The 14707-nt window shown below is 43.1% G+C and overlaps 1 protein-coding gene across 3 annotated transcripts; it reads left to right on the top strand.

The window, feature by feature from the left end:
* The first annotated feature begins 1281 nt into the window (after positions 1-1281).
* Positions 1282-12511, top strand: LOC139655990 (ras-related protein Rap-2a). 3 transcript variants are annotated; one of them, XM_071533464.1, is made up of 3 exons: positions 1282-1341; positions 1468-1595; positions 10752-12511. In XM_071533464.1, exons 1-3 carry the CDS (start codon positions 1282-1284, stop codon positions 10987-10989), a joined length of 426 nt encoding a protein of 141 aa, XP_071389565.1. In that variant the 3' UTR covers positions 10990-12511. The 3 variants fall into 3 exon arrangements, with proteins under 3 accessions (XP_071389565.1, XP_071389557.1, XP_071389548.1); XM_071533456.1 differs by having other exon boundaries at positions 1282-1416; XM_071533447.1 differs by having other exon boundaries at positions 1282-1595.
* Positions 12512-14707: the final 2196 nt, after the last annotated feature.

Here is a 14707-nt window from a genome sequence, read left to right as displayed (position 1 = left end):
GTATGCACATAACATATTAGCTCTGCATGGCACAACTGTTGATTAAAATAAACTACAATAATCTCAGTTGGTAGTTTTGTGTGAAATTGCTCTTGTAAAAGAAATGATTGACAAATCTGCTCCATAATTTTGATTTTATGGATTTTCTTCTTCAGTTATCAGTGTGCTGGTGATTTTCACCACAGGTGATCATCACATGAAATTACATTTAAGATAGTGGACAATGGCTGTGATGTCTTGGTTATTCTGCCTTCATTGTTAAGAGATCAATAGATGATGTTATCTGTCTCGATCTCAAGTTTAGAAGGCTAAGCAGCTTTTACACAGCACTCAAATTTGGACAGCAGCAACTAGCTGCAGCGTTACCATAGCAACAGCATCCGGCGCACTTTCCTCCTCTTGGATACACATCCTGAAGCTGCCGCTGTGATTGGATGAGCGCTCCTTGGGTGTCACTGGGGCAACCGAATGATGGGAATTTTAACACATGAACGGAAATGTAACCACTGAATTTCACTGGCTGCCTCCGTGTGGCATTCATACAGTCGTCAGCGAGGTTTAGAGCGAACGGATGCAGCCATTGGGCTGTTTGCACATCTTTCTGAGGAGGGAGGATCCGTCAGCTATTTTGCTTGGTACGGGAGCCGAGTGGGGACCGGCTGGTTACGCAGCGGCTGTGGGTCTCCACCCGAGAGTATGGCGGCTCGGATTGTATTGGTGAGCGAATGAGAAACGAAGACATGCCAGAGATGGTGAAAAAGAAACAAAGAGACGCAAGTTGTTTTATTAAGTGTCGAAATAGTATTAGTTTATCCTGTTTCTCTTAGGCAGCCCCTCGCTTGCAATTTTACGCTTACGATCCGTTCTAGGGTTAGCCCAGCTTTTTTTTCCCCAATGTCTTCGATGGAGCAAGTTTGTTTTTTATGATGCATAGACGGGTGAGCTAAGCAGATGAAAACCCGCACGGTCCACATCATCGGGCGATATTTTATTCCTCCCTATGCACATTGTGGAAAATTGCAGTCCTCGGATGCACGTCTAGTTATCAATGTCTGGCCTGCGTGGGGGAATTTCTACAATGAAATCCATCTTAGAGCACCGAGTCTTTGTGCTCTGCCATAGCTGAGCAGCGGCGAGCAAGACTGTATTATTGACACCCGTTCAAAATGGGACACGAGTGGTGAATGTAATTCGTGCGGGGATATTTTAGTTAATTTCAATGACGCGCGGAGATTGATACCTTTCGACAATCTCTTGATTTAATCCACTAGCAAGGGAGCAATGCGCGAGTATAAAGTGGTGGTCCTGGGCAGCGGCGGGGTCGGGAAATCCGCCCTCACTGTGCAGTTTGTTACCGGGACGTTCATTGAGAAGTACGACCCAACCATAGAGGATTTTTACCGCAAGGAGATCGAGGTAGATTCCTCACCCTCGGTTCTGGAGATCCTTGACACTGCCGGTACCGAGCAGTTCGCTTCCATGCGGGACCTTTACATCAAAAACGGCCAAGGATTCATACTGGTCTACAGCCTTGTCAACCAGCAAAGCTTCCAAGACATAAAACCGATGAGGGATCAGATCATAAGAGTGAAAAGGTTGGTAAAAAAAAAAAAAAAAAATGATGCACAGGAAAAGAATAATGTCCACATTGTCCAGTGGTTCAGTATGGCTGCAGTAGGTTATTTCCCACACATAGGCTGCCTACTGTAGGCCCTGTAGTCTGAGGATGGGCCTAGGCCTATAGTCTGTGCCTGAATGGAGATGGTGTGCACCTTCAGGGCAGACTACAGTACAACACCACATGTCTGTTCTATTTTGGTGTACCTGGTCTCACCCATACTGCTTTCAACTCCTAGGTAGCCAACATGCCCTCGCACTGCAGTCCCAGCATCTCTAAAGTTAATCATTTGTGATCTCTAAGAGTCATCTCTAAGTGTTTCTCCAGTGTTGTTATGTTTTGCTGCAGGCAGTTACATCTTAGGAAGGCTGTTTTCTAATAGGGCAAACAGCACCGATCCCCTCTGTTAGACTCATAACCACATCGCGCCTATCTGTCACTAAAAAGAGGACCAGTCTCTTCTGTACTGTAGTCATGACATGGGAGATGTTGTCTGTAAACTGCCACGCTGCTGTGTGTCCACTGTGCTGGATGCTGCAACCCCAGTGAAACACACAGCCGGGAATACCCAGGATTCAGTGCAACAGGGGCTCTGCAGAGAGGCCTGCTTCATGGCAACAGACCTCAAAAACACAGCTAGAGCAACGGGGGTTTGGAGTCACTAAATATGGAAAAAAGCACACTACCGTGAGGCCAGTTTGTACAGAGGAGAAGTCATGTTTTTAATTAACAAGCACAAGCTGTTTGGAAAGAGCAGCGCGGTCCAAGCAGGAGTCAAGCGTGAGATTGTCTAATGTCTGAGCGCGGTTACAGAGATGATCCAGATATGAGGTCACCAGTGGGGGCTGCTGATTGATACATGGCAGAGGTTAACTGAGGCTGCTTGATTGTCCTATCGTGTTTTTGGCACGTCTCGCTCTAGGCTGAAGCCCCGTACACACCTACGCTCCCGATAGAAACACAGGAAAAGATGCCATGACTTGATGATGACATTAAGAAACACTTTCCACTGACAGTCTAAATAGACAACAACGTCATCAGTGCTAATGGTTAAATTATGGGTGAGTGTCTCTGCTATATGCGTTAGCCCAGTTCTTGTGTTTTGGGGGGATCCTGGGGAATTCATGTGTAGTGGAGAGGCAGCATGCACTGGGCTGTGACAGTGTGGGTTCATCACTCATTCTAGGTGTCAGTGAACGTGCCACAGTGAATGTGGGGAGTCTAATGGGCTCCAGAGAGACAAGACTCCCCTCTGAGGAAGCTCTCAGTGAAGAAGCACATTTTAAGCAGAGTAACTGCATCAGTTCAAAACTCACAGCTTGTGCTGATTATTTTAGATTGCACATAACCTATATAATGGCTCAGTATAAATGTAATACAGTCCTGTAATATTTTTGTGTTATTAATCAATTACGATTGTGGCTGATTTGCCAATTTCCATTCCATTCCATTATAGACTCACTTGAAAATGAAATTGACTCATCTCAAATATAGAGTAGATTTAGAATAGAAAGAGTAGTAAGATTTCTAGACATTCTTTTTATTTTTGTTATAATGTTTTGTTGGTTGCCTTAATAGTTTGTCAGTTAATTGAATTTAGCATTGTTCAAATGGCCTTTATAAACATTCCCATAAATCTATGGCTTTGGATGAAAGAATGAGGTCAGCATGTGTTTCCCCCATATAAGTGAGGATGGGGAAAGGTATGCGAGCATCTACGTCTACTACTGTGTGTGTGTGTGTGTGTGTGTGTGTGTGTGTGTGTGTGTGTGTTTATGCGTGGATCTTTACATGTGCACTCACACACCAGGTGCGGGCAAGCTGTTATGTGTGATTCCACGCTTAACACAGAGTCTGCTGTTATTCCCTATAGTCACAAAGATGCATTTGTTTTGTGAAGCTAAAAACTCCCCAGTACACGTCACACTCCTACACAACACTTAACCTCAGAGTTCCAGACAAACTTCTGCAACTCCATGGGCTCATACAACCGTCTTTGCATGCATGCAATCCATTTGTAATGACAGAGTTGCTTTTAATATAGCAGGCCAGAGATAGTCTTTTATTCAGTATTGATAATAGCTGTGACCCATGTTCTATTTACAGGTCTCCACTAGCAGAGTTTGTTTTGAAAGTAGAGCATAGGAAGTGTATTTTCTTGGGTTAAACAGAGCATTTACAGTCTTTATACAGTGAATGGTTGCAAAGGAAAGATTAATTAAAGGATTCCTAACACTAGGGGTCTAGAGACCAGAGCATCTGCCTTCTTCCCGAGGTAGCGTCAACACAATTGACCTTACTTGCCACTGGCCCCGCAACAAAGAACATTTCGTTTAAAAAATTATGTTTAAGAGCAGGAAAGCCATGCCTCACTTAGCTAGTTGCTCACAATCAGCAGCATTGTTGTCAAAATGCTACAAATAGCCTAAAGTTAATGTAAGACAATCATGTTGACAATCATCTAAGGTGACTTCTTGTTTTTTGTTACTGACAGTTTAAGTTAATGAATATTTTAAAGTCTCCACATGCTCCCTCCATTTAGAAAGAGAAACTAACAAATACCCAAGGAAGACTCAGTCTAAATGCCAATGCCAAATTTGTTTGGCCCATCCATTTCCTTTGTCGGTTGCTATACCACTTCAAAAACCAAAGGAGTTGGCTGGAACTTTACCAGATATGGCAACTTAGCTCCTATACACATGCCAAAAATCAATACATCACCCACGTATTTCTAAACACATTTTGAACAACCCGTTATCAACAGAGACAGGCTTGGTATTCTATTATGCTACTTGTCAAATCATTTGAATCACATTTCTTTGTTTGCAAAAGGCAGAGGTAACAGAGAAATCATAAGTTCTGTTGTTGTGATCATGTTGGGGAGCAAATTGAAGGGTAAATCCATCCCAAAACACTTTCACACTGTTTAAAAAACAGCTATTGGCAATGTACTTCTGGGTCCATTTTGTTATCTGGTGGTGTATTTTTCATGTTCCTGCAGATAACTTGGCTAAAGGTAGAAAAGAGCAAGGTCTTTTTTCTAGATCACCATTTTGCACTGACATTCAACAATCATACAGGGAGAAATCCATCATAGAGGAGAAAGAGATAATTTCTCCATTGACAAAAGCCTCAATAGACCCTAATGCAATGCAGCCTCAATACATGTTTCGTTTTGAGTAAGGGGTGTGACTGTCACTTTTTCTCAACTGGAAAAACTCTTACTCCGCTTCTGTTCTCCCCACCTGCACATAAAACTCACAGCTGAAATGCAACAAGTTCAGGCATGTTCTCTAGTGGTTGGCGAAAGGCATTCTGGGTAATGTAGGAAATCACTAACTGAAGTACGAGTAGACAAGGCACGGGAAAGTGGGTACAACAAAAAGAGTACATTACAGTTCATCACAAAATAACTCCTGGAATGCAGTGAACATCACAGATTGATGACACATAACAGTGCAGAGTATCTGAGGGTGGAATTTTCCCGTAAGAGATTATTTTTCAACAAGGGACAGCTGCAGAGTTGCTAGAAGAACTTGGAGATAGATAGATATTTGGCAAAGTGATGCATGCAATTTCGTCGTGTCCCGTAGGTTATACAGTTGTCACTGCTCCCTTAGCCTCTCCGCCCGTCCTCGCTGCCAAAACACCGGTGCCCCGGCACGGCCGCCTCGCCACCCGCTCAGGTCAGAGGCGCCGCTGCGTGTCGCTCTCTCTCTGAACCCTGTCAGCATCTATCAGCGCCTGCTGTTTGTGGCACAGGCAGGCATTAGCACAGAGGCCATGGGTGCAGATGATTACACCCTGGCCCGCCCGCGCCCGCTGGGACCTCATCACTCCTCACTTCAGCCACAGTTAACTATACGCTACTGATGCTTCCCGATTGGTGGCACAAGACGTGACGGTGCATCCAAATACCTGTGCCATGGTAGGAGGATAGTCCAGAAGAAACAGGTAGTGAACTAGGCCACCAGAGCAAACCCTCCTGATAGCATTGCTGCCATGCCGTGTTATTGTGTCTGTTGATGTTGGTGATATTTCAGGACTTCTTCTTATTAGTTAGGGATATGGTCACAGCTTGGATTAACCCTAACCCTAAGTCAAAACTTAGTTACTAGTTTAGGCTGCATCCTTACTTGCTCACCTCAACATTGCAGTAAGGCGTACTAATCATGGAGTTATCATTACAGGTTTTGTTCATGTGCCAATTGGTTGAAAGGATCCTGATTATTAAATGAAGGAGCAGTAGTGTCCTGGTTCTTCCAGAGAGCTCCTCTTTCATCTGTGCCTTAGTTTGTTGTGAAAGCTGGGCAAAAGAACAGGGCCAGAGTTGAGTGCTGATTACTTAATTAAGTTGACTGGGCTTTCAAAATCAAGTGTTATGTTTAACATCCAAGGGGTAAAAAAATACTTAAAGCCTATACCCAATCTATAATTCAGGGTATGCATGCTTGTGTATAGCTGTTTCAATGATGCATTGGGCCTTTACAAGAGTCCCTCTTAATGTTTATTTCATTAAGCCCAGTTGTGTACCATGAAGCCAGTGTTGATGCTCCCAGTCACAAGTGAAGAGGTAAAGATAATAATGGCACACTGGGCATTGCAGTCAAATAGTGGTCGCTAGATAGTGACAATATGTCATTGAACTATTATTAGAGAAGGCCACTACAAATTGAAGAGGACTTTAAGCTGTTGCCATGGATAATGATGAGGGAGAGAAAACAACAAGCAATTATGAAAACAGCTAGGCAACAAACTGTCCATGCACCAGTCTCATTTATTGCTCTTTTGTTGTTTACTAAGTCATAAATGTGTGTAAAAAATCCTCATAAAAATCCCTAAAAGAACGACTTTGTTCAGTTAGCTGAATTGCTCAATTGTATTTGTCGTAATCCAACTATACAAAGTTTGGTAATTGGCCCATACAAACTAAACCAAGTTGTCTTTCATTGAATATTTATGATATATAATGTTATGTATTGCTCTGCTGTGATTCCTATGGCTACCTATAGAGTCTGTCTGCCATTACCATAAGGGTAGGGTTGATGGTGGTAGTGGTCACACAATATCCTTAGTGTAGTGTATCATTTTCAGAGGGTGAAACTGACTTGTCATACGTGTCACTTGGGCCATATTTTCTGTTTACAAAACCTATTAATTAGTCCCTGAACTATTTAAAACTTCCCCCTCTCATTTTCTTTCACTACTATGCTATGGGAAGGCAATTTCAGATGCAGTGTCACTTTGCATTTCAGATTTTCGGTCTTGTACTTTGTAAGAGGAGGAATTTGTCTCTGAAAGTATAATTACCCCCAGGGAGCTGCTAGTGTACTGTATAATGGGTGTAATACATCTGATCCACAAATGACTAGCCTGTACAGTTTGTCAAGAACTACTCCTAGATCCTCTCCACTTTTTTTGGACAATGTCTCCATCATCTGTGAATAGCATCAAGATCTCTGAAGGAAAAGGGAAGGAGAGAATTAATTTTCACTACCTTGAGAGCATAGAGAGAATCCAAAAGAGACTATTTGAGGGAATATAAAGTGCTATCCCAGCTGTTATCTTTTTTTTCTTATTCATTCTCCTGAAAAAAAGAATTCTCTTTTGGCACAATCCCACCGTTGGGCTGCACCGCCTCTCTGCGTTTAGGAGCCACGCTCGCTGTTATCGTGGCCTGTTTTCAAAAGGCTCTCCAGAAACCCATCCTTGATGAAATCTTCCCTTGCCTGGCGCTGTGCTGTAATAGAGGAGCTTATTACCTCTCTCTGACTCAGCTGAATCCTCTCTACTGAGTCAGCTATAGACCCTCCACAAAAGGGCCATTGGGAGGAGACCCAGCACGAAGCCTGTCTCCTCCTTCACCTCGTAGGCTAGAGCCAGATGAGTCCAGAGACTCTTGGACCACCGGGTCCCGCCCTCCGTCAGCAAGGCCTATATCAGTTGATGCATCATTCATTATAGATAAGGTGTGTCTGGGAGAGCTAGAATGGGTGTTCGCAGTCAGAGTGCTCCAGTACACGCATAGTCAGACTCACAAGCTGTGGGCTAAAACATGCCATGTTGTTTGTGCTGTGTTTGTCTTCACTGTTGGTGCTTAGTCTCTCACAAGACTTTGGGTGTGCAGTTGACAGTTGAGGTTGCTGTCTAAACTAGAGCTGAACAATTAATCGGAAAAAATCGAAATTGCAATATGAACTTCTGCAATTTCCAAATCACAGAGGTTGCAATTAATTGCTTAAGAGGAGCGTCCAAAATGGATTTCTAAACAAGGTGTTTTTGAGCTTCGGGTAATCTTTGGTCCATGAATCAAGTACAATATTGGTGAAAGCCTATCATCACATTTAAAGTCAGTAAATTCTGCACACTGACATCTCTGCTATGCTCTGTGTGATGGCCCAGCCTTGCTGCCTTGCATCATCCACTGTTCAGCCCACACCTGGTGTGGTCAACGCCCTCCATGCTGAGGCCCTGGGAGCCTTGCTATCTGTGGCAGCCACCCTCTCACACCTCCTGGGATTGCAGGTTTCCCCCTCTGTTATTATGACTATTTATAGACCCTCTCCTTTGGTGCCAGATGACAAGTTTTTTTTTCTTTGTGCTGCACTGCGATGAGTCCTAAGTAGTGCGAGAACGCCAAGTAGCGAGGCTGTCCAATTCAAATCTAGCATTATGGTAAAGAAAAATTAAAAAAAAACAACCACATGGGTGTATGATATTACTTTATTTCACTACTTCTTCCAAATTCCTCCCACTCTTCGAGGTTGTAGCCAGTTTCTTTCATTGATTGACAGTTTTACATGCTCATCAGTGGATCAGAAATCTGTTTCCATTGAAGCTCTGTCTAGGTCTTACAGCAAAGAGCACTCCTCTAGGCAGAATAGTGATAATTTGCTTTTATTTGTCATTTTAGGAGCTTGCATCCATACTATACATTATATATACAGAGCTCAGATACTGTGGTTTCTCTGGAACACGCCTTTTTTATGACTGAGTCACATTTGGGGCAGGAGAGGCTAAAGTGGGAGCTGGTATGAGGCAGCATGTGATAGCGGATATAGCAGATAGTAAGCCTGCCAGAGGCCTCCATGTGAGATTTGAGCCCAACCATGGCCTTGATTCGTGAAAGAGACGCCCAGATCTTGACCACCATTACCCCACCTAAATGCTGTGCCCCCTGTGGCTTCTCCTAAATGGGCACAGCCACAAAAGGAGGGGTTTTGGCCTTTCAATCTGCACACCCACAACTATGATTAGGGTTTTTCAATGAAAGTGGGAAAGGAATATAAGGATGTGAGCAAGGACTGCCTACTGCCACAGAGATGTGGCCCAAAATAGTTCTCAGTAAAATCATGGCCCTGAAGTTAGGAATATAGTGAATGAGATCTAGGTACTGTACACACTGGATGTCAAAGTTGAGGAGCATAGGCTGTAGATTTTCATGCGAGTTGCCTCCGAGCTCGCGGAACGCTATCACACTCGCGGTCGTGCACAGACCTCTGAAATCGTCTCTTAAATCCCGGTAGTTCTTCTCGGCTGGCGAGCAGATCCTGGGAACAGGATAGTTGAGATTAAAGTTCGCTCTGGATAATGTATTCATGAGTAAATCAAAGTCGGCTCCTTATTCTCAGCGAGTTTAAGCTTATTTAACGGTGAGACCTGCAGCCCCTGGCTCCGGCTGCCCGACTTAGGAAAGTATTACAGTTGCTTATTCTGCATTCTCTCCATCTCTCCAGCATTAGTCATTTCCTTGTGTACCTGTTACCATAGCGATCAAGGATGAGGGTGTTTTTTTTCCCCCTCAAATAAACATAAATAATTTAGGAGCATAAATATTTCATCGAGCGAGGGCAACATTTGAAAACTCTAATGATGCTGAAGGGTGCCGGGTGCATGACTCTTGTGTGATCTGTCGATGTTGCTCAGCATCGTGAGCAGAGGCGTTTCGAGCCGGGTTCACGGTGAATATGCTGCCGGTTCAAACGACAGCTACAACAGACGGAGGGAGCTCTCATACTGGCCTCACCTGCAGATAAGGATGAAGGAAATAGCAGCCTACCTTTTAGCAAATTATGTGAAAGCGCAAGATCTGTTATTTCGGTGATGTTTTTAATCTTTGTTATTTCCTCTGATGTGTACAAAGTGCGGACGCCTAATGCCTTGGAGGCACGCCACTTTTCCCAGTATGACACTGATGGACCGATATATTGGGGAAACTGTGTCCAGTAGCCTATTTAATGTAACTGACCGCCTGTTCTGGCTCTCCAGTAAGTAGTCCAGTTCCACAGTGACATTCAGCACTCAGGCAGCATGGCAGGGAGTTCAGAGCTCAAAGGATTATGGCCACTTCCAGCCCTCAGGGGTCCAGGGCTATATTGCCCATTTCCCTTTCACTACTGGGTCAGGCTGTAGACTTGGTACTCATAGTGTCATATAAATATAAGCTAGCTCATGAGGCGGGGGGTCATGGTGGTTCAGTAGTTTGCATGTTTCTTCTAGGTGCTCCAGTTTCCTCCCACAGTCCAACGACATGCAAGTCAGGTTGACTGGAGACTCTAAATTGTCCTTAGGTGTGAATGTGAGAGTGAATGTGTGTTTGCCCTGTGATGGACTGGCAACCTGTCCAAGGTGTTTCCCTGATGTGCCCAATGCATGCTGGGATAGGCCCCAACCCCTCCTGTGACCTTGAATAGGAATAAGCAGGTAAAGACAATGAATAAATGAATGAGGCAGGATGGTCCACTGTTTCTCTTGTAAGTTTCCAAGCTGCCTCACCAGCACTGGATCACCAGGTCTTTTAGAAGGTCATATTTCAATATGACGCTCCACATGTATGGAATGAAGTGTATGGATTGCATGATGTATTGATAGGGTCTTCACATGAAATAACAAAGAAGGTTTCATTTGGTGCAATTAATGCCTCTTGTGGCATTAAGCATGCACTAATACCAAATCCTGGAAGGCTAATTGACTGTCTGTTGAAACTGCAAGTGCAGTGAAAGCAACATAATCAAGACACAAAAACTCACTGATTGCTTCCATACAGTTTCATATCCTCAGTTCTCCGCTGTGTATCTCAGATTTCCATGCGTGCTTCTGTCTCTGATATCTGCGTCCTTGTGTCTTACCTCAGGTATGAGAAGGTTCCAGTGATCCTGGTGGGGAACAAGGTGGACCTGGAGAGCGAGAGGGAGGTGTCGTCCAGCGAAGGCCAGGCCCTGGCCGAGGAGTGGGGCTGCCCTTTCATGGAGACTTCAGCCAAGAGCAAAACCATGGTAGACGAACTGTTCGCTGAGATCGTTCGGCAGATGGACTACGCCGCCCAGCCAGACAAGGACGACCCCTGCTGCTCCTCTTGCAATATACAATAGCCCCGGGGCCTACAGGGACGGGCCAGGCAAGACGTCTACTTAGAGGAAGTTAACTCGACCTGCAACAGAGAAATACACACATAGACGCGCGCACACACGGACACACACACACGCCAATTAAATGAAAGATTAACAAAGTCGTGGTTGAACGTGTTGGATTTTAACTCTTTGGAGCGTAAAATCAGTCATGACATAATTAATAATAATGACATGTCAATAATGAATAGATTTTGAATGAGGAATGCCAGGAATTTGCCGCAAGAGAAATTGACAAACGACAAAAAGGAACATGCACTCGCCTTATGTTACTCTCTTGTTTTTGTTGTTTTGGTTTGTTTTTATCTTTTGGGTTGTGGAGAAAAAAGTGAGTCATCGTCAGCACAGAATTACTGTTTAGGTTGTTCTGCAGTCTGCTTTGGTAAATGATTACTTTTTTTTGTTTTTTGTTTTTTTTAGGTTTTGTTTGTATTACTCAGTTTCGCACAGCACATCTAGATGCATTTTATGTTACCATGACCGAGTTGCAAATAGCTACTGTACACAAACCCAACAGCAGATCGCTGGGATCCACTTGTGTTAAACATTGATGAGTAATTGATTTGTGCACAAGGTTTCTCTCAGCTTACCTTCTTTGTCTAGAGGTCGGCGAGAGGTTTTTGTACTCATCACAGGCAGAACCAAAGAGGTGACTTGAAAGCACCTCCATTTTCTTATTTGTTTTTTTTTTTTTTTGTTTTTTTTTTTTCAGTTGTTGAGAGGAATGGAAAGAAAATGGTGGAAAAGTCAGTGTCTTTCTTGAAACATCGGTGCAGTCATCTCTTTCCTATTTTCTCGTTTTGGAGATCTAATAGTAAGCGTAGCAGAGTCTTTCACATATCGTGTGATGTTTTGTTTTCCTTTCTGGGAGGCTCTGACAGCAGGTTGCTGTATAGTAATATAAGTAACTGCTTCATCCTGATGGGACAAGGAGTCCATCTCTCAGTGTTTGAATATCTCTACAGACGATCTCTCGAAACTGTCTTCTTTTCAGGAATGGGTGACATTTAAAGCAACGACGCCTACTTTCCATTTCTTTTCTCCTCCGGTATCAAAATTAAATGGGGTGCTAAGATTTTCAACATCCCATTCCCATTCTTTATGTATTCAGAGTATTCAAATTCATAGTAACAAATAGTAACGATGATGGCGATGATAACAAGAATAATTAATGGTAGTGTAAATATTTTGTATTGAAAGTGCCAGCTCCTATGAAGACACTGACTCAACACATGTGGAATTGTCAACTGTATGCATGGCTAGTAAACAAAAAAAAGGACTTTTATTGTTTGAGATTAATATAGGCTGTGGAAATGTGCAAACCAAACACATACACGTCTGGATCTGGACACTGTCTCAACTGTACATCTATGTTGCCACGGGAACCAGACTTTCCCCGTGTTACCATTTTCATTGTTGATTTTATATTTTTTTATGTGACCATTTACTCTTTATTCCCTCCCTGAATGGTGACACTGTTTCATTTGACACCTAAACAATAAAAGTGCGTTTAACACTCGACTGAGGCTACCAAGCTTAAATGACAGCTTTATTCTGTGAAGTGAATGGGCCGACACGCTCAGAGGCAGGCTTGCCTCACAATTGCTCCGCGAAAGTTATTTCTGGAGGAAATTGCTTCTTTTCTCCTGTGCTTTTCCCACTTGTAATTCTACAAGACTAACACATGAGCATTTTGTTTTGTTGTGAATAATAGGAATCACTTTAATTGCCCTAATTGAATGGTAAACAGTTTGATAACTTTGTTGTTGCTTACTGGTCTTGGGATTCGTATTGACGTTTCTTGATAGGTGTTTGACTCTGGGCCCAAATACAAGCCAGTGTTTACCAGTTCCTGGTCATAATGCAAGACAAAAACAAGACTTTTCTGCTTTTTTCTACTGTGCATTTCAGCTGTCCACAATCCATGCTTATTATTATTATTACTATGTTTATTCTTTTTTTTAATAAGATTTTATTTTAGTTTTCAATATAGATACAAACCACGACATCTCATACATTTATCACAAACAAAACAACCAAACATAAATTAAAAACGACAAAGACAAATAACAAAAGCAAATACTCGCCTGCCAACAGAACATACAAGCAAGATACCAACCAATTATTGTGTTTATTCTAAGGAATATGATTTTTTTCGTCAAAACAAATCAGCAGCAGTCGTGTCTACAGACTTCATAATGTCTCATTAGATTTTAAGACAGACCATTGGACAGTTTGATATTTTCCTAACAGTTTTCGCTTAATTAGAGTTAAACATGCTAGGCAATTTTTGGTAATGGAGGTGTTTGTGAATTTGGCCCAGTGAAGCTACTTGACTCTAATACGATGATGGGTGTGTAAATTCTCAGTGTGTAAATGTTCATTTGATTGCGAATCCTTAAAAGCATCTCTGACTTTCATCAAACTGTAAATGTGGGAGTCACAGGAATAACTCGTAGCCAACCAAGTCTAGCAAACTAAGTCTAAGCCAAGTCAAGTCAAATCAAGTTAATTTATTTCTATAGTCCTTCATCAGAAGCATGTCTCAAAGGACTTGACAGAGAGAGAGCCTACCTAGCTCTGACTGATCAACAATCAGAGAGCAGAAACTCAAAGCACACAGTCATTTAATATCCAAAGGTTTTGTTTTAATTCCCATTCAGAACGTTTGACACACTCACACACATAGGTAATGCTGCCCCAATGCAAGCTGTAATTGGCTTGGTAAAAAGGCCAACTTTTTACATTTTCCCCATGACTCTCTGGCCTTGTTAAACAGAAAGAGAGAGAAGGTTTCCCCAATTAACTCTGAGAATGGAATTATGAATAAGGATACTGACTGTGCAGATAGACAATATTACTTGAAATATTGCATGGAGGCTTGTTTGAAGTTGGTAAATGGATTTCAAGCTTTGATTTACATTCACTATTGTTGCAGCAGCGTTTGGGTGTGTTGTAGAAATACGCAATGAAACACTGTTGGTTTGCGCCGTGAACCGCTAAAATTATTTCCTTCATAATTCATGTTTTGATCAGTCCTTCAGTTTAGGGTAACTTTGATTAAGAATTAATCTCTCATGTCAGAAAGGGCAAGGAAGTAAAAATTGAACTGGAAGATGGAACGCCTTGAAGAGATGATATAAAAAAAATCGGGCTCCCCTATGTATTGGTCCTCGTTTCTCCTCGGTTTGCCTTGCGGCTAATTTTAGAGATTGTTTTGAATCACTGAAGCAGAGTAGAGGTGGAAGCGCCCTATTGGGGGAATCACCAGCTAATGGATCCGGGGAGGTGTTTGCGAGCGTCTCCTCTGAGGCCCTTGTCAACATCCACCTTCAGCCACCTGATGCGGCTGCTCCTCTGTCTGCGAGGCCCTGCCCTCCCTGTGCAGTCTGTTTGTGCCGTCTAGCTCGCCGAGGCGCTTTATCCAGACGGATGAGATGGGGCAGAGGGCTGAGGAACCTGATGGCGAGGTCTCAGAGGGGTTCATTAGGAGACAGCATCCCTCTGGCGTTGCTCACTATTCAGCGGCATCATTTGTGTTTATGGGAGCATATAGTCAAAAGCAGTGCGGTGTGTTTGGCAAGTATAAGAGGTCTAATGAGAATGGATTATCAAATGCTTTGCCGCGATCATCCTTGTGGCTGTCGTGCAGCTGTGCCGTTCGACTGGTGTGTTACAATAC

Source organism: Centroberyx affinis, unplaced genomic scaffold (genome assembly GCF_046629955.1).
Source record: "Centroberyx affinis isolate AG114_WGS23_722 - 3 ecotype Tasmania unplaced genomic scaffold, CSIRO-AGI_Caff_v1 ptg000166l_1, whole genome shotgun sequence".
NCBI lineage: Eukaryota > Metazoa > Chordata > Actinopteri > Beryciformes > Berycidae > Centroberyx > Centroberyx affinis.
Note: the sequence above shows the minus strand (reverse complement) of the source record. Positions and strands in the feature narration are given on the sequence as shown.